General features: G+C 44.6%; 1 protein-coding gene across 3 annotated transcripts in view; it reads left to right on the top strand.

Moving 5' to 3' along the window:
* NAV2 (neuron navigator 2) overlaps nt 1–25,712 on the top strand; it is a 389,315-nt gene that overhangs the window by 203,769 nt on the left and 159,834 nt on the right. For all 3 annotated transcript variants that reach the window (XM_057748181.1, XM_057748182.1, XM_057748180.1), the window contains one exon: nt 21,637–22,735. In XM_057748181.1, coding sequence (XP_057604164.1) covers nt 21,637–22,735 — 1,099 coding nt within the window. The remainder of the gene's footprint in view (nt 1–21,636; nt 22,736–25,712) is intronic.

Below are 25,712 nucleotides of genomic sequence, written 5' to 3'. Positions count from 1 at the left end.
GGTCATTAACTTTATCTCATTAAATAAAGATTAGGGAACTGTCAAAAGCAAGATGAGCTAGGGCCAATGTTTTTGAGATAGAAAAAGTAGGAGCGGAATTTATATCTGGACTCTAGGACATTTTGCCTCTTTATTTGCAAAAAAAGTGATTCTCGTGCATTTCTGTATCTCTTGAAAAAGGCTGCTCTGCTTTCAAACACCCACAGCATGGAGCAGATCTTTATGTTTCACTTAAACACATTTGGACTTCAATGTCTATACCACTGGCTACTAAAATGTTAAGTGAAACAGAAGAAATATGTTTAAATGTGGTGTTTTTAGTATGCCTGACTCCTTATCCACTCCATGAGATTGGTCACTGTTGATCTTTGTGTTCCTGTAACCTGGCGCAGAAGAGAGGTTTATTAAATGAAGTACTGCCTCCTGCAGAGGTATTTACCTTGTTTATTGAAGTATCGTTGATTTACAATATTGTGTTAGTTTCAGGTGTAGGACAAAGTGATTCAGATATATAAATATATGTTTTTTCAGATTCTTTTCCAGTATAGGTTATTACAAGATACTGAATATAGTTCCCTATGCGATGTAGGACCTTGTTTATTTTATGTATAGTAATATGTGTCTGTTAATCCCATACTCCTCATTTGTCCCCTGCCTTTCTCCTTTGGTAACCATAAGTTTTCTATGAGAGTCTGTTTCGGTTTTGTAAATAAATTTATTTGTATTATTTTTTAGATTCCACATATAAGTGATACTATGTATATGTCTTTTGCTGTATGACTTACTTCACTTAGTGTGATGTTCTCTAGGTACATCTATGTTGCTGCCAATGGCAATATTTCATTCTTTTTTATGACTGAGTAATATTCCATTTTACATCTCTCTCTCTCTCTCTCTCTCTCACATCTTCTTTATCCATTCATCTGTCAAAGGATGCTTAGGTTGTTTCCATGTCTTGGTTATTGTAAATAGTGCTGCTGTGAACACTGAGGCCCCTGTATCTTTTCAATTAGAGTTTTCATCTTTTCCAGATATATGGCCAGGGAGTGGGATGCTGGATCGTATGGTAGCTCTGTCTTTATCAATAATTTTCTAAGGAACCTCCGTACTGTTTTCCACAGTGGCTGTATCAATTTATATTCCCACCAACAGTGTAGGAGTGTTCCCTTTCTGGAGGGTCCATTTTAAACACCCATCTTCATGAAGACCATCCCATTAGTTTAGCTGGAAATCCTCACCCTTGGAAACATGGCCCTGTGGGTGTCTCTTCCTAACCCTGGAATAGTTTCCTAGGGACCCAGACTGTGTCTTCCTTCTCTCTATATCCTGCCTGCCTTTCCAAGGAATATCACTTTGTACATTTGCTCACCCAGCATGTTTGCCTCCAGACTGGCTTCCATGAGCTAAAAATTTATTGGCATCTCAGAGGGAAAGAAGATGAAACAGACACTTTGAGTGCATAGTTTTATTTAAGACAGGGACAGGGCATGTAATCTGAGTTGTCGAAGGGAACCCATGCATTCCTGGCTGCTATTTTGAAACTCTCCTCCTAAATTGATATCCTTCAGGTTTATTTGGTTTAACTCCTGCTCTGGAAGTTGGCTTGTTTCTGTGCATCAGAGTTGTCATGAAAGCAGCTCCTCCAGGATTCCAGCTGGACAGCTGCGGAATAGCTGGCATTTTTCTCTCCTTCACTCTGTATTGACAGCAGGTTTGAATCACCCTGCCCTGTTTTCTGTAACATAACCAGGCCAGAAATCATTTGAAAAACATTTACAATGCCTAATTTGATCTTCTTTTCAATGAGAGAGTGATGTTGCCTGGTACATTTTATGTTTTTTTGTTTTTGGAGATGTATTAAGAACATACAAGGACCTCCCTTTTCTGCTCTTCCTATTTCCTGCTGATCAGCATGGGAATGGGGGTCCTTTCACAGTTGGGAAGATCCCATCTGCCCTCTGCTTCTACCCACGTCCTTGAACGTTCTTGGAGAAAGCTGTCCACTCATTGCTTTGCTGCTGGGTACCCCAGTTGGGTCTTTTTCCTTCCTGTCAGCTGGCTCTCTGGCTGGCTTTCTTAAGCTCACCCAAATGCCTGGCAGGGCTCTTCCTCTTCATACAGAGACAGTCAAAAGTTCTCCAAATGGTAAGCTAGTCACATGTAAAAACTTAGCCAGAGCTGCCTGTGTGTGCCCCTGCCCAGCTGCAAGCCAAGTTCACGCCTGCCTTTCCCTGAGAAGGAGGACTTTGAGGCACAGAGGAGACGGAGGCAGGCAGCCCCAGCTCCAGGTCCAGATCAGCTACTCGTTCAGAGAGTGACCTTGAGCAGTAATCATGCTCTCTGGGCCTCAGATTCCTCCTCTTTCAAAAAGGGCATCACACCAGCTGACCCAGCACTGCCTTTCAACTCTAATGTACTTGGATCGCGGGATGGCTGCCTGCCGCAGGGGGCCTGCCTCTCTGCCTTTCTAGTCCCTTGGCCTTCCTTACCCTCCTGTAGGTATTGCCTAGTCTCCAAAAGCTAATAATGCTCCGGATAACACTTTCTCTTGTCAAAGCCAGAACAAGAGCTTCATCCCTGGAAGTGCCATTAACTTGGATACCAGCTGTGGGCATGCCGAGGCCAGCACGTACCAGCTCATGAGAGCCGACTTCAAAATTTTTAGAACTCTCACAAGGTTGTTGATGTCACGTCAACAGCTTGACGGCTGCCGTGGCGGGAGTATTTACACCACGAAATCAGCACACGCTGTAAGACAGAACTTTTTTGGTCTTCTTCAGAGTTGTTAAATATTCGCTAGCCAACCACAGAGATTCAAGTGAAACTGACCTGCCAGTTCACAGGCGAAAGAAGACCCAGAGTCCTTCCTAGTCTTTCTGGAAGTGTCATGTTTTGCTGATTTTGTTTTGTTGGGGTGAGGGTGGGATTACATTACCTAGTTGTTGGTCAGTATTTGTTCCTGGTTCCTGTTTTGCTGAAATACTTGAGCTTGTAGATCACAGATCTTCCCATCCTATGTGCAGTATCCCTCTCTTGGCACTGAAACTACCCCAAATCATTCTGTCCTCAAAAGAGTGACCCAAGGCTTCAGGCACAGATTTTTCCTGAAAGTTTAGGACCATGGAGGGGTTATAGTGTTGCAGTCTGAACACCTGCAAGTTGAATATTGGATGTTCCTGTTCTTAGAAGTCCTTCAGCTTCCCCACCACTGGGAATTTCTCAGTGACCACATTTTATTTTGTTTTTAAGACTCCAGCTTCCTCCTATATTGTTCTGTTCTCCTCCTCCTCTCCCTTTCCTATGCTGAGCAGTTGACCTCTGTTTTCTTGTCTCCTTCCAGACGGTGCCCCAGAGCCTCATTTTCCACACTCAGGGTGGCCCGTATCCAAACTATTTCCTAAACAAAGCTTCTAAGAGGAGCTCTGGTACCAGCTGTTACAATGCTACTGTTTTTTCACCTTCCTCCCTCTCCAAACTTGTAGCTAACTGCCTCCAGTTAACAATTCGTTTGGGCCTCTCGCCTTCTGAGATGGCCCACGCTCTGTCTGTGGAGTGTGTTTCTCCCAGGGCCGCTCTCACCTTCTGAGATAGACCACATTCTGTCTATGGAATGTGTGTTTCTCTAAAGAAATCCACTTCTTTAAAAAAAATTTTTTTTAATTAAAATTCATTTTAACTCAATGCTGGTACACAGCATTGCTGTGCTAGTTCAGTGCATTCATTTGGTGGGTATTTATTGAGTTTGACTTTCTACCAGCCATTGTGGTTTCACTGAGTGCATCAGGGACTTAGTTTTTGGTGGGAAGGAGCCTGCAATCAGAAGTTATCTAATTTTCATAAAGAAGAAAAATGTTCTTTGTTTTTTCCATAAAGAAAAAACGTTTTCATAAAGAAGACTTTTGTTGAGAAGGGGGGACTTGTCAAGTGAACCTTGGAATGCTTAATTACCATTTCCCCTCTGTGTTTGTCCATTTAGAGGGAGCTGTCTGCCGTCTCACTTGAAGCTTCTGCCTTATGGAACAGTTCGCAGTTTCCTGCAGGGGCCTTTATTCTCTCAAGTGTGCAGCCTTTGTCGGTGCTGCTCTCTGTCTGAAATGCTTTCTGCCCTCCTCCTTCCTCACTCTTTTCCCCACCAAGTTTCTACTTCACCTTTTAGGTTTCAGCTCAGACTTTGTTTCCTCTAGAAAATTTTTCCTGGGCTGAGTTTGGAACCCCTTCTCTGTGTTCCCACAGCACCCTGCCCTGATTCTCTGGCCATCTTCATCATGCTCTGTGGTTATCTTGTCCACCCTTCATTTGCAGGTGGGGACTGGGCCTTATTCTCTTTTCTGTCCATTGCCATCACAGAACTTGGTATCTAGAGACTTTAGGTAAATAGTTGTTGGTAGAGTAAGTGAATGAGTGAGTGACTCAGCTATAGAATAATTATTTACAGTTCAGACACTGGGAGCAGTAGATATGTACATGTCATTTAACAGTGGACAAGCTACATAATCTTTCCAAGCCTCAGTTTTCTCATCTGTAAAATGGGGATGTAGCAGGATCTACTACTTAAGGTTATTGTGAGGGGTAAATTGGGCAATACATTGCTGTTTACACCATATGTGGTCAGTAAGCTATTGAGTTATTTTTAATGATTAAAGTCATGAAGAGAAAATGATAGTGAAATAAACTGGTATTTTTAGTATATCTACCAACAAGCAATGACTTTCAGCATTTAATTGAAAGACAAATTATCCTCTTTCCAAATAACATCTAAAGCTATGTGTGTGATTCTTCAGTAATGGATACTGATGTTTGGAAATGCAGCTTGAAGCGTCACATGGAGTTTTCTATTAGACCTAAGTACTAAGGAAGTGAAACCAAATCAGTATGCATTGAAACATAAAAGTCTTTGTTGCTGTTAACTGACTTAAGTACAAAATACAGTTAGCTAGTGGGAAGCTGCTACATAACACAGGGAGATCAACTTGATGATAGGTGATGACTTAGAGGGCTGAGATAGGGAGTGTGGAAAGGAGTCGTGGGAGGGAGGGGATATGGGGATATATGTATAAATACAGCTGATTCACTTTGGCGTACAGCAAAAACTGGCACAACAGTGTAGAGCAATTATATTCCAATAAAGAGCTTTTTAAAAAAAAAGAAAATACAGTTAGCTAGAATATCTCTTTTCAGCTATTTAAAGCATTTGTAATTAGCATCTTTGTGGTAACTGACCTAATGATGTTTATCTAACCCTCAGGTTAGATAATGCATGCATTCAACCACTTAATCAAGCAACATTTATCCTGTATCAAGTAAATGGAGATAAAAAGATGAGTGAAACAGTGCCCCTGGCCTTGAGGAATTAATATTCTAGAGCAAGGTCAGCAAACTTTCTCTTAAATGGCCAGATAGTAAATATTTGGGGCTTTATGGGGCATAGGGTCTCTGTTACAAGTACTTACTTCTGCCATTGTAGTGAGGAGGCGGCTATAGATAATGTATAAAAGAATGAGCATGGCTGTGTTTCAATAAAGCTTTATTTACAAGGTTGTGAACATCAACAGCAAGGACCTACTGTATAGCACAGGGAACTGTATTCAATATCTTGTAATAATCTATAATGGAAAAGAATCTGAAAAAGAATATATATACATGAATCACTTTGCTGTACACCTGAAACTAACAACATTGTAAATCAACTGTACTTCAATTAAAAACAAAAAAAAGATTTGGCTGTCAGGCCCTGGTTTGCTGACATCTGTCCTAGAGGAGAAAGGTACTTAGATTGAGCTAAGTCTGGACCAAGCTAGGTCAGCACCAAGGGCTAAGACCTGTGAAGGACAGAGGATGGGGAGATGAGAAGAGGATGAGTTGGGCTGTGACCCTTACAGGGAGAAATGGGTTATGGAAGTGGGGTGCTGGGTGAGGTAAAGAGCAAATCAAGGCCAGGAGGAAGAGATGCGTGGCTTGATGCCAAAGCAGGCAGTGCTGGTGTAACTAGGGATCAGCTGTCCCTGACCTACACTAACCAGCCCAGATACTGGCAAAGACCTCCCTGCTCCTGGGAGATCTGATCAGATAGCCAGGATCCCACCTCAGGATTTCTGCAAGTTCTCGTGGACCGTTCCCCCGCAGCTGACAATGGGAAGGTTGTCTCTGTTCCACCCGCACCCTGAACACAGAAGTCTGTTTCCTTGTGGGCTTCCAGGAGAGATCCACTCACAGCAAGCATTTCCAGTTTTTTAGTAGCTTTTGTGGCAGTTTATGGTGATGTCACATGTTGCACGTCGTGTGTCCCCTAGCTTGCTTGTCTGCCCACTTCTTTCCCCTCTTTTACTCTTTTTGATGGAACCAAACAATTATTTCCTTTTTCTTCTGTAAGACATACAGGTTCCCCTAGGACTTGAGCCTCTGACCCAAGTCGCTTATTAAGGAATTCTACCAGAGACAACTCTCCCATCCTAACAGAAATTCTGGTGTTCCCATTACCCTAACAGACAGTGGCCTCCCAGAAATCTTCTACTACCCACTGTTCATCCCACCCCACCCCCTGCTCCATAGCTTTGGTAGCACAGGCCTATTAATTTTTCAAAGGAGAGTGAGGGTGGGGCAGCCAGCTGTAACCACCGTGTTGGACAGGCCTTGGCTTCAATCTCACCTTTGCATTCACCTACTGTGTGTTTTCAGGCCAGTGACTCAGTCTCCCTGAGCCTGATTTACTGTTCTGTGAAATAGACTTAACACTCCTCTCCTTGTTGGGTGGTTGTGAAAATTCAGGAAAAGAACCTGGTTGCCAAACTCGGTCCCAGTTGCTGTGCGGCTGATGCTAATTGTCTTTTCCTGCCTTCATTTCCTCTTTCAGTCCCAGATTGGGCGTATGAACTTGTGTTTGGGTCTCTGTCACTCATTTATATCTTTGTTATTGCACTGCGTGTCTCTTGGTAGAGGAAGTTTAGCCATTTGCCTTGAACTTGTGGCTTCTGAATTGACAGCTGGGAGGGACTTGATCAATAAGTGGTTTGATGTTATTCAAGACCATCAACTTTGTTTTGGCTTGTCAGCCAAATTTGGGAAACAGGCGTGTCTGCATGTCTGCTTTTTCCAGCCTGGACTGGGAGGTGACTTGTCAGAATCCTTCATCGTGGAAATAAATTCAGTACGTGCGCTAAATGGAGGGAACGTACGTGTGCTGGGTGAGCAGGGAAGAGTAACATGCTGACTGAGTTACATGTCCTATTTTTCATTATGCCTGGAGGCAATGGCTTTGCCCTCAGAACTCCTGGTTGTGATTAGTACCATGAGTGCATTTGGCTGACCAGATTTTACCCTGATCAAGTGGAGAATCTGTATATTTTTATTTTGATCATTTGGTTTGGGTGCCTGGACACTTTATTTCCTTTTAATACTTTATGAAGAATGAAATTCTAAAAGTTCTATGCAAGGGTGACAAAACATGGCTTGAATGACTTCCGGGATGGCCTCTCGCTCCCAGACTGAGGGAGGAAACCCCACTTTGCCTTCCAGAGTTCCATAAACATTCCCCTATCACGGTGCTTTCACACTTTGTTGTTACTTCTGCATTATGGTCTGTTTCACCCGTGAAACTTAGGACCCCTTAAAGGCAGAGATCTTACGTCCATCGCTGTATCTCCAGCACCTGGGAAAGGACTCGGAGTAGAAGAGTCAAAAATGTTGATGGAATGGGGTGGGATCAGATGGATGGAGGAACAGACACTACATGTTGTGGTTGTTTTAGGATTCCAAGGAGAAACACCACCAAATAGCTTTGAGCCTCAATCAAATCCCTGGTTACTGTACCTCCAGAATTCATTATTCAAGATGACAAAGAGCCCCTGGAACAACATTTAATAAGCTTTGGCATGTGTAAGTGTGCGCTAAAAACCTCCAGGCTGGTTCGTGAGCGAGCCTGGTTTCCACATTACGTCCCATAGCCCTGCACGCGGCTAAGAAGCTTCTTGAATCCTTTTCACCGTCATTCATGTGAAGAGCCCTTTGAGTCTTACAGAAACAGAGCAGATGTTGCCAGGAGTGTCTGAGTCATCACGGCAGACAGTGAGAGCTGTGTATTAACTGGGCTGCCTCCAGTGAGCCCGGTGAGGTGGACGAGGCACACAGGCCAAAGCCTGCCTTGCACGGGGCCCTGGTTCAGAGAGGGAAAGAGTGGGCTTGCCCGTGACCTGCAGTCAGCCTGGATGGGGCCATGGGAAGCTCCTTGCAATCCATGGGTACTTTGCCATGCACAGGGCCCAGGAAGGGCAGTTTTTTCTCCCTCTATAAAATCGGGTCAGGAAGAGCTTTTAGGGTGCCGCCTGGTCCCCCTCTGCTCATGGAGGCCAGCAATTCCACCAGTACTGGTTCCAGCTACCCCTTACTTTAAGAAGGCCCAATATCAGCAGGGGGATGAAAGTGAATATGTACGCAGATATTTTTGCAGAATGTTCTCCCATCATTGCTTCTTTGCTTCTCATAGCGAAAGAAGAGAGCTTCAGTCACCATCTCCATTTAGTTAAGAACATGGACTTTAGTTTCAAATTCTTGATCTGTTACTTCCTAGCCATGACCTTGGGCAAGCTGCTAACCTCTCTGAGCTGCAGTAAACCTGCTTCATAAGATGCTTATGTGTGAAGTAATGAAATCATTAATTAAATGAATTTGGTAAATGAAATTAAATATTTAGTGCACTTAGCACAGTACCTGGCACTTGGTTAGCACTCCGTAAATGGTAGTTAGGATGTTGGTTTTATTTTTACTGAGAATAAGCTAGAGTTCGATTAAACTAAATGGCTAGGTCAAGGTTACCAGGCTATCGAGTTGGCCTTGACCCTATCCATAGAGTGCTGTGTTTTCCCTATCCTAAGGGTGGTGTGAGTAGCACAGAGCAGAATAAAACAATTACCTTGTCGTTCTTTCCACCGCATCGTGATTCTCTTGTTTTTAAAAGATGTCTTAGCTTTACGGCAGAGTTAACTAGATTCATCTAAATGAGTGCTCCGCTTACAAAAACTCAGTCTACCCCCAACTTGTCATAGCCAGGCCTGTTGTATAAAACAAAACAGACACCTGGAGGAAATTGCTTCCCGATTTGGGTGAATAAAGCTGATGCGCAGTCCTTAGGGACATTTTCTACCTCAGTGTATGTCATTTTTTTTTTCAGAGGAAAAATTCTGTTTTTCCATTAAGAAGACAACTGTCAGGTGAAAAGGCTCAGAAGTCTGGTAGAGCTGGGTGTAGATCAGTGACGGCCACGAAGCCCTGGAATTATTTGATCTATCTGATACCACATGTCTGCATATTTGGCAGAATCAGGATAAATGACTGCTTTTTTTCCCTCCTGTTCCTGCACTTTTGGCATAATACAATCATAGATAGTGAATAATAGTCCAATTCAGCTCTCAGTTTCTGCATTGATTCCCCTGGAGAAATACAATAAGCTAGTTCTTTGGTTGGCTGCTGATTTTGATTGGCAGAAAAAATAACAGCAGAAAGATTACATTTTGCCAGCACCCTAAATTCTGAAGAACAAAAACCATACTTAAGTTATCACCCGGCTGTTTGACATCCCCATTTTTTAAAAAGAACCTCCCGGAGAGAAAAATTCTCTTTTTCCTCTGGTAAGAAGTTAAAGGTCAGAAAATTTCACTGTAACATCTCTGAAAGCTGTTGATGGAAGACTTGATGAGAACGCCATTGTCTTGTACCAAAAGAGGAGCACGTACCAGAAGAGTCCAGTTTAGGATCTCATCTTCAGGTGGATAGACTGGAAGTGTAGCTGAATTGTGTAGACTTTGAAATAAAGTTGCCTGGCACTAATCTTTGATCTTGAGGCACCTAAAGCTTCATGCCTCAATTTCCTCATTGGTAAAATAGCATCGTTATTACCTATCTCATTGGATTTTTAATACAAATGAAAAAAGTCAATACAATAAAAATACTTTCTAGCGCAGTTTCTGCACTGGCTCCATCAATGTTGGCTGTTACTCTCATTAATATAGGATTATTAACATTGTTGCAGGGTTTTTGGTTTTTTTTCTCATGGAAACCTTTTGTCAAATAAAATCTTACGTGTGAAAAGCGCTGTTCTGGTAGAAGTGGAGCAGAGAACATATAAAAGCAGGTTGGCTCAACTCCGCTTTTCCACAATTGCTGCCAACATTCCCTTCCCCGCCCTCCCCGCTCCTTGGCCGTGGAGCCCTGAGCTCCCACCTTCCAGTGCTGTCGTGGGTCCTTGACCTCTCGCTGTCCACAGAGCACACCTGAGTCACGGGGCTGCCCTGACAGGTGTTGCTTTAACCCTTTTTGATGGTTCACGGTCAGTGGGCAAAAAAAATCAAAGGGAGAGGAAGCCATCTTAGTAAGAAGGTTTCTTCCATGTTTGCCTTTTCCCAGACCCTGTCTTCTCCAAGCTGAATGTCGCCTTCCTTTCGGCCACTCCTTGCTGAGAGTAGTTTATGGTCACCCTCAGATCCTAGTTCTTATCCTGGGCGAGTTAAAAATGTCTCAGCGTGTTGTAGTAAGACCCAACGGGTGGCCGTCACAGGGGAGCTAGTTAGACCTCCAGCTGTGCGGCTCCATCCCCAGAGATTCTGAAGCGGGAGGTTTGGGGGTAGGGCCAGCAAAGTTACTTTATTTAGCAAGCCCCAGAGTTCTGAGTTCAACAACAGCTGTGCCGTTTACTGATTGGGAGACCTTGGAGAAGTCATTACCTGCCCAGGGATCTGTTCGCTTTTGGGGAAATGAGTGACATAAAGTAGCGGATCTCTAAGAAGCCTTTCCAGGTCCAAACTTCTAAAGATTTCACCTTTCTAGCTCTGGTCTGTGCTGTGTGCAAGATCCTTACCTCCCTTGTTCTGAATGTCGTTCCTGTGTTAATACAGTCTGAGATCACATCAGTTTTCGTGGCTGCTATGTGTCAGGACTGAGTCACAGTGAGCCTGTTGATAGAAATCTTTTTAGACATCCCCCTGCACAACCATGACTGCTGCTTCCTGTTTTCATGTAGCCTTTTGGCTTTAGTACAGAGCCTTATCCTAATCCTTTTGAAATAAAAGGGAACAGGTACATATTAAGGATATTTAGTGTTCAGACTGCATATCATGAAAGCATTCCACAATCTACTAGATTATAACTTCCCAGGGGGAGAAAAGGTACATCTTCTTCCTTCTCCTTTGCGCATCTCTCCTGATTAGTAACTATTACCTGCTGGATAGCAGTCTTATCTGCTTTGGGTTATGTACCCATTTTCTGCCCCCCCTCCATTAGGACAGTTTACCAGAATGCATCCTATGATAGGCTGTTTCCTTAAGCTATCCCAGAAAATCAATTTTATGGCAAAAAATAGGTTTAGGATTCATAGTATCCCATTATCATTTTGGATATTCCCAGTGCAAGTGAGCATATTAAAGGCTCTGAGAAGTCCTGCAGACAAGAGGACTGACTACTCTTTGGCTCTTTGTTTTCTAAACTTACTGAACCTGGAACCCCTTCTCTCTGTTACTGCCTGTTTATATTGTCTAGTAGAAAGCATTCTGGTTTAACACTGGTTTGGAGGCTCCTGTTTTGGCGTGCCCACCCCTTGCCTCAAGAGACAGCAAGAAGATTGGGCTGGTATCTTAGGCGAAGAGAGCCTATAGCATTCTTTAACCAGCTCCATCTTAGGGAGATGTATTTATAACAGCATACAACCATTGCACTCTGCCAAAGAGCTGTTAGCTGTGGACAGTGACCTCCTGCGAGAATGAGATGTGCCCCCTGTAAAGTGTTTATCGTCTCTGTGAAATTTCATACACCCTTGAAGCAAGGGAGAAGGTTTTCTACGGCCAGTTTTGTACTTTCTTATAGCCATATATGGTACAAGATAGAGAAATGGCTTGACCAATTAAAACAAAAACTTTCTCCTGAAACAAATTGCTTGGGATTTTGAACAAATAAGTTCAAGAGAGAGGAAAGAGTTGTTCTGAGGGTGGTATGGCTTCAAGAAAGGAAAGATAAAGAATAGAACCGCTTTTTATGTTTAAAGTATCTTCCTTCAAACGTCAGCAGTCAAAGGATTTGTCTCCTTACCCAGCAAAGTGGAAGGATTTACAAATATGTGCAGGACACACAATTTGATGTAAAGGGTGCAAGGGAGGGAGAAAAAGATTTTAAGAATTTATTCTCTTTCTAAGGTGTTATCAAGTCAACCATAAGCCCTACTATATACTACTATTTTCAGCAAGTTAACCTTTGTTTAGCTTTCCCAGTTCTTTATGGCATTAAGTAGGATTTGAAAATATACCTTGTAAAACTGGAGAAAATGTAGTGACAACTATGTAGGAAAATGGTACTCTCTTATTTTCTTTTACTGCCTTTTAGCTCCATTTAGAGAAACAAATGACCTCATTACCCATAGTTTCACTTGGTTTTATCCAAAATAAGCCACTGAAGAGAAAGAATTACCTTGTCATATATGAAAAAGAAACACAACTGTAAAGGCACCAGCTGTCAAGGGCCTCTTCTTCATTTCCTCTGGGGTGAGAGTCACGGAGGTAAACTGGGAACCTGGTGGCTCCTTCAGGAACAAAGATGGCTTCAGGCCACTAGGATAATGCACTTTTATGTTCTGCACATTCATTTTTGGTCTCGCCCTCATAGGGTATTGGCGTATTTGTACATAATCTTTTTGGTGACCTGGTATAGCAAAATTTTCACCATTCATAGAAGAAAAAGCATTAAAAGCATTACCAAGGATTCCAGTCTTCTGAGTTCACTCAGTTGTACAGAGAACAACTGATTAATCAGCCAAGAGCGATAAGCCAGGCACGCCTGATTTTATCTTGAGCCATATGGAGGGAACCAGTGTGGGCAGTAGTTGTTATTTGTTTATTGATTTCTGGGTACCTGTCAGTGCATCACTTTCGCTAAGTGAAGTGAGCCAGCCATGAAAGGACAAATGCACGAATTTCCAACAAGCATTTCTGGGACCTAGTGCATCAGCCATTAATGTGAGTAAGCAAAGTGTGACCACTCACTACAACGTAGGGCAGCAAGTGTCAGGACCCCAGAGAAGGCCTGGCAGAGCCTTCCGTCTTTTTAGATGAAAAGAGATGCCTACTGGTTTGGGGGTTCGGGAGGTTTCCTAGAAGAAATGGCATGAAAGGTAGGCGGGGTGGAAGGTAGGGATGTGAGGCAATGAGGGGGACAAGGAAGCATCCCAGTCAGAAGAAACAGCTTGACCGAAGAGTCAGTGATGGCCATTTTCAGGAGAAAAAGCCTAGTGTAATTTGCTTCCCTGCTGGAATTTCTTAAAAAGGATCACTATTCCATTGAAGCAGATCTTGTTTTTTCAAGCTAGAATAAAATAATACTACATAATAAGGTAATATTCAAAACTATGTAATTTCATGTCATTCATTAACCATCAAACTGGCAGATAAACTTTAGTTTAACAATCATTTATTGAGGCCTTAATGTGTGCCAGACCCTGTGCTAAGCTCTGGAAATACAGTAGTAAACCCCTCACCTGTTTAGGCCATATGGTGGTCAGAATACTTGCAGCCAAATACAATCTTTTTTTTTTTTTTTTTTTTCTTCCTTTGTGAGAATTCTTGCCTTTCCCCAGCTCTGGGCAACCACCTTATACCTCCTGTCTCTGAATTTGACTACTTGAGGGACCTCCAAACAATATTTGCCTTTTGTGACTGGCTTATTTCATTCAGCATAATGTCTTCAAGGTTCATCCGTGTTGTAGCAGGTGTCAGAATTTCCTTCCTTTTGAAGGCTGAATTAATACTCCATTGTGTGTGTGTGTGTATACACCATACTTAGCTTATCCATTCATTTATCCAAACAATATCCATTGTTTACCCATTGATAGACACTTGGGTTGCCTTCCCCTTTTGGCTATTATGAATACTGTTGCTGTGAACTTGGGTGTACAAATATTAGTTCAAGTCCCTGCTTTCACTTCTTTCAGGTATACACCCAGGAGTGGAATTGATAGATGATATTCTGTGTTTAACTTTTTGAGGAACTGCCATTCTGTTTTCCACAGTGGCTGGACAATCTTCCATTCCCACACCACTGCACAAGGATTCCAATTTCTCCACATCCTCACAAACACTTCTTTTCTGGCTTTGTTTGTTTGTTTGTTCTTGTTTTTTGTAGTATTTTAACAATAGCCATCCTAATTCGTATTAAGTGTTATTTCATTGTAGTTTTGATTTGCATTCCCTGGTGATTAGTGATGTTGAACATCTTTCTGTGTGTGTATTGGTTGTTTGTATATCTTTGGAGAAATGTCTATTCAAATCTTTTACCCATTTTTCATTCAAGCTGCTGTTGAGTTATATGAGTTCTTCATATATTCTGGATATCAAGTCCTTATCAGATGTATAATTTGCAAGTATTATCTCCCATGGGTTGTTTTTTCATTCTGTTGATTATGTCCTTTCATGCACCAGCTTACCTTTTTTTTTTTTTTTTTACTCGTGCTTTTTGTGTCATATCCAAGAAATCATGGCCAAACCCAGTGTCGTGAAGTTTTTGCCCTGTGTTTTCTTTTAAGAGTTTTATAGTTTTAACTCTTACATTTAGGTCTTTGATCCATCTTAGGTTAATTTTTGTATGGTATAAGGTAAGGATCCAGCTTCATTTTTTTTGCACATGGATATCCAGTTTTCCCAACACATTTGTTGAAAAGACCATCTTTACCCCATTGAATATTCTTGAAAATTAATTGACCACATATGCAAAGTTTTATGGCCTCTCTCATCCGTTGGTCTATATGACTGTCTTTGCCAGTACCACACTGATTTGATTACCATAGCTTTGTAGTAAATTTTGAAATCAGAAAGTATGAAACCTCCAAATTTGTTCTTTTTCAGGATTGTTTTGGCTATTCAGGGCCTCTTAAGATTCCATCTGAATTTTTGTATGGATTTTTCTGTTTCAACAAAAACATCATTGAGATTTTGATAGGGACTGACTTAACAGAGAAACTTTAAAAAAATATTTATGTAAATCATCATTCTTTTTCTAACTTGGATATTTTAGGAGCCTATGGAATTGTAGACCTAAAGCGATCCTTAGAGAATATGAATCCAAAGCCCAGCTTCCTCTACACCATGCCCTTTCCTTTTCTGTACACTTTTCTTGGTAGTTTTCTTGACCCCCTTCTCCATCTTTCTGTACCTCCAAGGATCCTCTCCAAGAAGAGCTGGAGAGAAACTGTGCCCTTAACATTAGACACTGATCACAACAGTGTTGAGAAGGCTCCTCGGGCCAGGCTCCAGGAATCCTGCAGAACCACTAAGTGGGTTGAGCGAAGTTCATTTATATGCCCCTCTGTGGTCTGGTGGCTAATACAGTTGTAAAGAAACTGACCTGAGCAACTCTGGAAGCAATCTCCAGCCTGTATGGTTAGAGTCCATGCACTAAAAAAAAAAAAGAAAAAAAAAAAAAACTGGTTTCAATTATCCTAACAAATTTGAATGCTCAAGATTGACACCTTGACAAATTATAGGAAATGGTTATCATTTTCCCATTCCCAATGATCAGGCCTTTTCCTGAAGGCGATGAAGAGGATTTAGGAGAGAACCATCCCCAGGGCAGGTTTAAAATCACAATAGGGTGACAGGAGCTGAGGTCAGCTGGTCTCTAACATACTCCCTGGGTGCCTGCTGCCATCCAGACCAGACCACCAATGTCTCCCTAAGTAGGAAGCTGGGGACAGAAGGGACTGGGGGCCAGTGTTGTCCCCTGTGAAGGGAGAGAGGAAGAAATGCTTATTTATCTGCCTTGGACAGTATTTTCATTTAGAAAGTATTTCAGTTACTGTCAGGGAAGGTTAAGGCTGGTTGCCAGAAAAACCAAACTTTTCCCCTCCCCACAGGAGGATTAATGGTCTCCCTAAACTCTTAAAAAAAAAAAAAAAAAAAAAAAGCCTTTTCTCTTCTTCAAAGGCCTCCTGTTTCTGCAGTATTTCAAATGAGACTTTTCCCTTTTGCAGTGGTTTGTCAGTTGGTCATGGGCAAGCCTGGAGAACTGGCCTTTTAAAGCTGAGATGTTCAGGCTACAGGGTGTGGTCCACTAGTGGATCATAAAATCTGTTTAGGGGCCCTGTGATCAGCATTTTAAAAAATGGACTAGGGCAGAATATACCAGCAGCATCTATTACGTATAGTAAGTCGATATTTTTTAATTTTACGTATGGATGTTTGGGATGTTTACAGGGTGTGATGTAATATGTTATTCTTACTATGTTTAGTGGTCCAAAACTTAAGACCGTTATTCTTAAAATTACCTTTGGCTAAACAAAGGCCTGGTCATGTTCCCAGATCTGGCCAATTCTCAGCAAAATGTCATGCTAAACAAATACATATAAATAAATACAGCTCTAAAAGTAGCCATTTCAGATTAGTTTTTGAACCTAGTCCTTATTTGGGCCTTCTGATTTAATTTCTCTTTGGTTGATTGCATTTTCCAAAAGAATAGATTGAGAATAAAGCAAGTATTATTAAAATACTCATATTGATATTTTACATATAAGTATTTCTGATTTAATGGAACAGCATTTCCCCAACTTTAGTCTTTCACAAACCTTCTGCATGGTTTTTGCCAAATCAGTGAACCACGTGTGTTCTTGTTTTATATTTTCCTTAAATCAACTCAAATTAAATCTACATTTGCCATCTATGAAACTGTTGATTTCTATACGGGCTACTTGTCTTTTCTGATGTGCAATAAAATAAATATGTAACTTTTAAAATGTAAAAATATTTATTCACATGACATCAAAAACGTTCATCTCACCACCTTCCGTGGCCCACATACCGTTATTGGGAGAACACTGGTGGTCAGAACGTTTCTTTTGAGCTTTCCTCCTTTCTCAGATTCCTTTGTTCTAACAAAGGTTCCTATACATGAGACAAGAAACTAGAGCTGTTAGTCATTAGAGAAAAAAGTGTTCTAAATTTTAAAGAACTCACCCTCCCCTCCCTCTCCCACATTTATTTTCATAGAATACTAGCATTTTTGAATTCACTAACAGCTCATTCAAAGTTGAGTATACCTTGACCCAGCCAGTTTTCTGCATTTATTGGTAAGCATCCCAAGAGAACCACACGGGGGAATGATTGACGTTAAAAGGACACCTGTGTGTCGCAGCACAGGGTAACCATAGAACTTAGCGAGTGAACTTAGTTGCGTTCTTGGGCTCCAGCCTCATAGGGCCTCTTGGAGGTTTGAATGCAAACAGAGCTGAAAGGACCCTATGGACAAAGCTCATCCTCTTTCTTACAAATGGGGCGACAGAGGCTTAGAGGGGCAGAGTGATATACCTGGGGTCACACCTTCAGCTGGTGCAAAACTGGAGGCTTGGGCTGCCTGCTCACACCTCTCCTGCATGTATCTCACTATCCCAGAAGGCTGGTAAGGAAAGTCTCGTGCTGGGATTCACAGAAGCCTGGTATTAGAAATGGCTGCCTTCTACTTCAGCCAGGACCTGAGATCACTGATGTGACACCCTAGGGATGACAGAAACGTGTCAAGTTCACCTCGACCAGACCACTCATGACCAGGAGCCCCTTCACTGTTGAGGGGATTTCTGGCTATGACATGATTTCAAAATATTGTTGATCTGATCTCAGGTGCCCTGCTGCCCCGTAGCCCTACTCAGGGAACTTCTGTTCTAGAAACCAAATTCAGAATCATCCCCAAGGACACCCTCTTACAGCTATAATGAGTAGCTTTGAAATGTCCCCATGATCCTATAACCAGGGGAGCCCAGGCAAAATACCACGTGGAAATTCTGAAGCTCTGAGTCCAGATCCTGAGTTTGGACGGAAAGGTTTTAATAAAGCCCTAATGACTAATCACAAATTTTGAGTCGCTCTTGCCTTAAATGTGACTTGCAAGTGTCAAAACTACCGACCAGCAATTCAGAAACCATTTAGTATTTTCTATGCTCTGGCAGGCTTTGGGACACAAGGGTGAGCGGGGGTGGGGGTAATCTCTGCCCTGGAGGAATTCACAGACCAGTGGAATGACAAACCAACCCATAGCAGCTCCTCTGAGAAGCTTTCCCAAACTCTCTAGGGAGAGTTAGGAGATCCCGATGCTTGGGTCTCCGGGGACCGTGCACAGCCCTTTAAAGCCTTGACATTGTTTCTGTGCTCTGTTCTGAGGTCTGCTGCCCCTTTGGACAGTGAGTTCCCAGAGGGCAGGGGCTGTATCTTACTCAACTCTGCATTCCCAGAGCCTGTTGTATGTAGGTGGCCCTACAAATGCTTTTATAAAAAAGGGAGGTATGGATAGTGTCCTGGGAAAACAGAGTAGGGAGAAATACCAGGTGATGTGATGCAAACCAGGCAGTTCATTCTGCTCGAGGGGCTCAGGTAGTTTGACAAAGGAAGAAAGCATTTGAACTGGGGTTTGAAAGACAGGTAGGAGTTTCTGGGAGCTGTTTGGGGACAGCCTGAGAAGTGACTGTGTGTCCATCATGCCTACTTTGTGTGGGCCCCTTCCCTGCACCTGGCACCTTTCCTAAAGGAGACACATCTTTGGTTGGTCTGCACATTTCTCTTAGACAAGCCAGGCATCTGTCCTTAGGTAGTTAGTAACAACTGATTTCTAGCTGTGTGTGTTAAGGTTTAAAAAACACAGAAATGCTCGGCAGGGGTACTTCTTGTTCAAACCATTTCAGGCGAGCTTTATAAGAGTTCCAAGGAATGTGTGGGAGCAAAGAAGTCACACGGATCCATGTACTTCTGCTCAGTGGGGAGAATGCCTGCAACTTCTTTAGGAATGAGGGGCGTACCTCTGATTGTCATTTGTTGTAGCTCCTGTAAGGACAGCCTGCCCCCAAAGCCCCTTTTCTTTTGTCTGTCTGTCTGTCTTTCTGTCTGTCTGTCTTTATTTTTTTGGCTGCTTTGGGTCTTCCTTGCTGCGCAAGGGCTTCTCTCTAGTTGCAGCGAGCAGGGGCTACTCTGTTGCGGTGTGCAGGCTTCTCATTGAGGTGGCTTCTCTTGTTATGGAGCACGGGCTCTAGGCATGTGGGCTTCAGTAGTTGCAGCATGCAGGTTCTATAGTTGTGGCATGCAGGCTCTAGAGTGTGAGGGCTTCCGTAGTTGTGGCTTGTGGGCTCTAGAGTGCAGCCTCAGTAGTTGTGGTACAAGGGCTTAGTTGCTCCGCGGCACGTGGGATCTTCCTGGACCAGGGATCAAACCCGCGTCCCCCTGTATTGGCAGGCAGATTCTTAAGCACTGCACCACCAGGGAAGTCCAAACGCCCTTTTCTTTATGGCTTCTTTGCTACCAAATGATAAAATATATTTATTAATTTTGTTAATTATCATCTGTTCCTCGCTGCTAGAGCGTAGTCTCTGTGAAGGCAGGGATCTTGGTGTTGTCATTGATGTATCCCAAGTGCCTAGAACAATGTGTGGCATCTACTAGGTGCTCATAGAATACTAATATGAATGAATATATTGAATGAACAAATGAACAAATACTTCTGCCCCAGTCCTGAGCCCAAGTAAAAGGAAGGATAGTTGTCCCGAGAGAGTGGAACTCAGAACTGGAGGGTCACCAGTATTTCCTCCAGGGAGCTGGCCTCTGGAGCGTAGGCTGCCTCCTTTCCAGTGGTTGGGATGGTTCGTCCCTTACCATGGATGTCATGAACGTACCCAAGCAATAGAAAAGGCGATGCCCCCAAAGTACTCTAGTCATTGAAGTGGCTGTTGTTTAAACGTGTTCTTTATCCCAGGAGGTAGCTATGATGCAGTCCCAAAGAACACTGTGTCAGGAGACCTGGGTCCAAATCCCAGATTTGCCCATTTCCAGCGATGTGATTGAGGGTCAGTCATTGGCTCTCCCCGAGCCTTAGTCTTGTCAAACAGGGGCAGTAAGTAAGCCCCTCTTCACAATGTGCCTAGCGCTGCACCCTGTGACACCCAGGAGGCCCTCCATGAGCAGCGTTCCGCCCAAGGAGACCCTTTGAAGGGGTGGGTGGGTTCCGTGAGCCTGTTTCCCAGGCAGTCCCCGGCTTACCCCAGGAAAAGATCCAGCAATGCCCCGTGAGTTCTGTTAGGGAGGATGGTGCAGCAGCCCCTGCTCCAAACCCAAATCCCCAGTAAGTCAGGAAGATGTATGTGTTTTAAAACACTGGGAGGTCTGCGTTGGATCACCCTGGAGCCGTGGCTTCCCAGAGCAGCCGAGAGTGCAGGGAAGCTGTTCTTCTGCCGGGAGCTCTCCCGGCTCGTGTCCCACAAGGGGCTGACTTCCCTCGGCTTTGGCGGCCGTTGACTTTTAAATCATAAAAAGCCGCTCTATATACAGTTTACTCTGTTGCTCGAAGGCGGCAGAACATAGGTATTTAAAAAGAAGAAAAAAAAAAGAGCAGAAGAAGCAGCCGTTAATCCCGCCAGGCTTCTGGGCACTGGAGCAGTTGCGGATGACAAAAGTTAATTAGAAACATGAGCAGTTTAACCGAAAACACTTGTGACAATTGGAAGGACAGCCTCTCGGGCTGGAGAAGTTTTCCTAGGGAATCACTGCGGGAGAAAGCGGCTGCTGCTGGGTAAGTCACCAGTGTCACCGTGACTTTGCAGACACAGACGCTGCATCCTGTCTGCACCGGGCGGGCGTGGTCGTGAGTGGGTGCGGGCACTGGGCTTAGCCGTGTCCCTGCCACCTTCCCTCTGACAGCTGCCCTGATGTGGGGAGTGGAGCTGCGTGGCTCTGAGTGCCGCCTGCGGGAGGAAGAGCACTGCGGTGTTCACGTCTGCGATCTGGGCCACCTCGGTGCCTAGCAGTGAGCCAGTTTGGAACCCGCCCTTCTCAGAATAATTCCAGTTCTTTGGAAATATTTTGAGGCTTTTCTGAGAAAAGAGTCTGGCTGGGGAACTACTCCCTGAGCGCCAAGGGGGAAGCCTTGACTTTCAGATAACCTGCGTGTTTTCCTGCCTACGGTGAAGCCTCGTGCCCAGTTCGTACTCTTAAGCTCAAAAGCCTTTTTTATTTTAACTCCAGCCTGCATCATGTTCATAACTCTTTAAAAGTACCAACATAGGAAAAACATATTTGCTTTGATGGGATTTAGCAACTTCTGTGGGTAATTTTTCTTATGTAAAGATTATGCTTGGTTTCTCTTTTCCTGATTTTTTTTTTTTTTTTTTTTTGGTCTGTTCTGTTTTAATGTCTGTGCTACATTGTTTTCTTAAAGTTAGATAAGTCTCAATTGTTTCACTTAACTAGGAAACAGGATTGTGGGTTGAATCATTCAAAACAGGAGATGTTTTCTACATCATTCCTACACCATCACAGTGGTGGTGCAGATTTGTTTGTTTTCCTGTCAACGTATGTGCTTAATATTGCCTTGTGCGTGTTGATGTTAAGGTCAGCGTGCATTCACACAGCATGTACCAAAATGTGAAGGGGGGCGGGCGGAGCATGTGAACAGCGCGTGATGGAGAGCAGGAGAAAGTCAGGATGGAGTTTAAATTGAGCCACAGGTAATGCACGAAGCAGGTAATAGAGCTGCAAGGCATTTGGGTTGGAGCGATTGGCCGTGTAGCTGTGGCCGATGCCCCTTCGTGATGGGTGCAGGTCCATGGGTGTATTTCAGGTTTCCTTCTCTTCCCTGTCTTCGCAGAGCCTTTGGCGAGCCAGGCCTCCTCCCACCTCGGAATGAGCGAAGATGCACCTGCAGCTTTGGAGGGCGGCGGCTGCGTCCCTGCTAGTTGTGGAGCCTCCTCGGCCATCCCCCAGCCCGGCACAGCCTCCAAACCCTGGCGTAGCAAGTCAGTCAGCGTGAAGCACAGCGCCACGGCCGCCACGCTCTCAGTCAAGCCGCCTGCATCCGAGCCCCCCAGGTCTGCCCCTGAAGCCCTGAAGCCAGCCCCCAACAATCAGAAGTCCATGCTGGAAAAACTAAAACTTTTCAACAGCAAGGGGACTTCTAAGGCAGGTGAGGGCCCAGGGTCGCGGGACACGAGCTGCGAGCGCCTGGAGATCCTGCCCAGCTTCGAAGAGAGCGAAGAGATGGAGGCCGGAGGTCGCCCGCTGTCTGCGGCAGGCCCCACCTCCAACAGTCCCAAGATCGCGCTTAAGGGCATCGCCCAGAGAACTTTCAGCCGGGCGCTGACCAACAAAAAGAGTTCCCCGAAAGGCAGTGAGAAGGAAAAGGAGAAACAACAGCGGGAGAAGGAGAAGGAGAAAAGCAAGGACCTCGCCAAGAGGGCCTCGGTGACAGAGAGGCCGGACCTCAGAGAGGGGCCGAGAGAAGACCCCAGTGGGGCAGCGGTGACTGAGATGCCAAAAAAGTCCTCCAAGATCGCCAGCTTCATCCCCAAAGGGGGGAAGCTCAACAGTGCCAAGAAGGAGGCCCCGGCCCCTTCCCACAGTGGAATACCAAAACCAGGGATGAAGAGCATGCCCGGGAAATCCCCAAGTGCCCCCACGCCTTCCAAGGAGGGGGAGCGGAGCCGGGGTGGGAAGCCGAGCTCGGGGCTCCCCCAGCAGAAGCCCCAGCTGGACGGCAGGCACTCCAGTTCCTCCTCCAGCCTGGCGTCCTCGGAAGGAAAAGGCCCAGGAGGGACCGCCCTGAACCACAGCATCAGCAGTCAGACTGTCAGTGGGTCCGTTGGGACGACCCAGACCACAGGAAGCAACACTGTCAGTGTCCAGCTACCTCAGCCCCAGCAGCAATACAGCCACCCCAACACTGCCACGGTGGCGCCTTTCCTGTACAGGTAGGAGTGGCCGTCCCCCCTGCCCTGCCAGGGGCCGTGGGCAGAGGAGCCTTGCTGGTGGATTCCGGGTCTTTGAGGGCAAGGGTCGGGACTGCGCTCCGAGAACACTGAGGCAGACAGCTCAGGTGCCACGTGATCCGCTCCTAATAGAGGTGTACACAGTGTGCTTGAGGGACAGTTAATTCAGCGGGGCTGCGGGGAGGTCAGAAAGCTAAACAGGACTTCCTAGGTGGCGCAGTGGTAAGGAATCCGCCTGCTAAGGCAGGAGACATGGGTTCGAGCCCTGCTCTGGGAAGATTCCACATGCCACGGAGCAACTAAGCCTGTGCGCCATTAAAAAAAAAAAAAAAAAAAAAAGACACAATAAAAAAAAAAAAAGAAAGAAAGCTAAACAGTGGAAGTAAAATGTGAGTTGGTCCCCGGATGAGGAGGAGTGGCCCAGGCACATGGGGACCCAGGGGCTTTGCAGAGGCAGCAGCAGATTGAGCAGAAGCCAGGAGGGTGGTTTGCTATCACTCAACAGGCTCCAACGTCAGTCCTAAAGCATCCTGAACGTACTTTAAACAATGAAAAACACAAGACCACCTTGCTGAGTAACTGACACTTCTCACAGAGGTGCTTATCTTAAAATTCCAGACCCTCATGGTTTCTTACCCCATCACATGTATCAAATATTTTTTCTTTTCTTTTCTTATTTATTTATTTATTTATTTATTTATTTATTTATTTATTTTAAGCTCTTTATTGGAATATAATTGCTTTACACTCTTGTACCAGCTCTTTTCTTTTTTTAAATTAAAAATAAACTTTTTGAGGGGCTGCGCTATGTGGCTTGCGAGTTACCGACCAGGGATTGAACCCAGGCCACGGCCGTGAAAGCCCGGAATCCTCACCACTAGGCAACCAGGGAACTCCTTAAATATTTTTTCAGTCCCTGCTCTGTGCTGGGATTTTTCAAGGAGAGAATAGGATGAGGGAGAAGGGTAGCAGTAAGGAGGGACTTGTAGAAAAACCAAAGAACCTGGGATGTATTTGGGGAGACAAGCCTGGGTGTTTGTGTGACTGTTCGTTATCAGTCCCTCGGTCTGTCTTCTCTGATGATGCATCCATAGGACCACGGGAGACCACGTGGGGCCAGGTGCTGTTGCTCTGGGTGGTTCTGGCCTATGAGAGCCTCTGGTTACACCACACACCTGTGCAGGATGGAGGACGCCCGCTCCAGGTGCTGCTGGATACATGCGATGAGTCCTCCCCGGCAGATGGAAGCCTCCCAGCCCTGCTGTTGGGGGTTCCCAGAGCCTCGTTCACAGTGCTCAGCTTGATCCTGTGCTCCAGACGTACAGGGCAGTGGGCCACACGGCACAGCTGAGTGGCAACTAATACCTCTGCATAGCACAAGGAGACTGATGGCTGAATGTCACCGTCTAGGCACTTACTTTACAGCTTCTACCCTAAGTATCTGCACGTACACACCTGTGCACACACTCATACACCTATAGGTGCGGATGTACATCATGGACAGTCACACGTGAGGACACAAGTACACGCTCATACATAAAACACACGTGCACATATTCACGTGTGTATTTACATACCTGTTCATATGCACAGACTCAGGCCCATACTGTCAGCTTCCTCTGTTTACATGGTGCCCAAAGAATTAGATGTTTCCTCTATTTCTGCCTGAGGTGAGTTCTAGTAGGTTCTGCTACCATTCCTGCCAAGACCCGATAGAAAGTCTGGCTGAAGCAATTGATTTCAGAGTCAAGCCCGCAGCGTCCAGCCTGTGAGGGAATGTCAGGCTCCTGAGGAGAAGCTCACCTTCCCCTTCAGGGAGGGTCATGCTAGACCTTTGTAAATGGGAGACAGTCCTCTTTGTATTGAAGCAAGTCATCAGCTCAGCTAACCGTCCTGAGAGGGGTGCCAAGGCTTAGATAACGACTCAGGACTTGTCTCCATGCTCAGCCTTTTATACAGCTGTTCTCTGAAGCACGGAGGTAACTGAATTGCTCACCGTGAAATTTTTATCATTGCAGTTACATGCATGGTCTTGAGGTCACGCAGATTCAAGCTTCCGTTCCAGATTCTTGATTTGCATGTTCAGAATTAAAATATGTGACAGTCTGAGCACCATCGATCCCACTCCACCCCACCCCCACCCTCCACCCCGGGTCTGATTTTTTTCTGGCTCTAATTACGAGAGTGAGTCAGAAATTATCCGCACTCCAGTTATATTAAAACTTCTATAAATTCTACAGCCAGAGTGTGGATCTTTTTTGACTCACCCTTGTATTTGAAAGATTCTAAAACATTTAACCTTTTTAAAAAAAATATTTCGAGATTTTTCTATGAGAGGAAAAACTCTAATGATAAAGAACGAACGTCTGACAAACAGAAGGAGGGAGAAAACGTCCCGTGTGTCTGTCAGGCTGCGTTTTAGTGTTTATGCTCGCCCTGTGTGATGTCCTTCTGGCTCCTCTGAAGTGCCTTTCCTCTCCAGGTGAGCCAGGGAGGAGGCTGGAAAGAAGAGCACTTGGTTAGGAGCAGGATGCCTGGATTCTGTCTTTTATTAGTCTGTGAGTCCTGTGTGGCCTTGGGACCTGATGCAGGCACGGCTGTTGAGTATGCACCACGTGTGTGCAGAGACTCAGCTCATTTAATCATTCTCACAACTCCATGAGCTAGCCACCTTTTTTATCCCCATTTTGCAGATGAGCAAACTGAGGCCTACAGTATTTAAATAACTTGCTCTAGGTCAAAGAGCTGATAGCCAGAAAGCTAGCGTTTAAAAGCCAAGTCTGTCTACCTAGAGGGACCAAGTTCTTAACCACAAAACAGTCTTGACTCTAAATCACTGCCTCACTGTGAGCCTCTCTGTAAAGTGAGGCGATAGGACTAGATTAGAGGATTTTAGAAAATGGTTTAGACTCCCTTTGTGCTCTAAGATGTTCTCTCTCAAGTTTACAGCTCACTGTAT

Source organism: Hippopotamus amphibius, chromosome 9 (genome assembly GCF_030028045.1).
Source record: "Hippopotamus amphibius kiboko isolate mHipAmp2 chromosome 9, mHipAmp2.hap2, whole genome shotgun sequence".
Classification (NCBI taxonomy): domain Eukaryota; kingdom Metazoa; phylum Chordata; class Mammalia; order Artiodactyla; family Hippopotamidae; genus Hippopotamus; species Hippopotamus amphibius.
The sequence above is the reverse complement of the archived record's forward strand: the minus strand, read 5'-3'. Positions and strand labels throughout refer to the sequence as shown.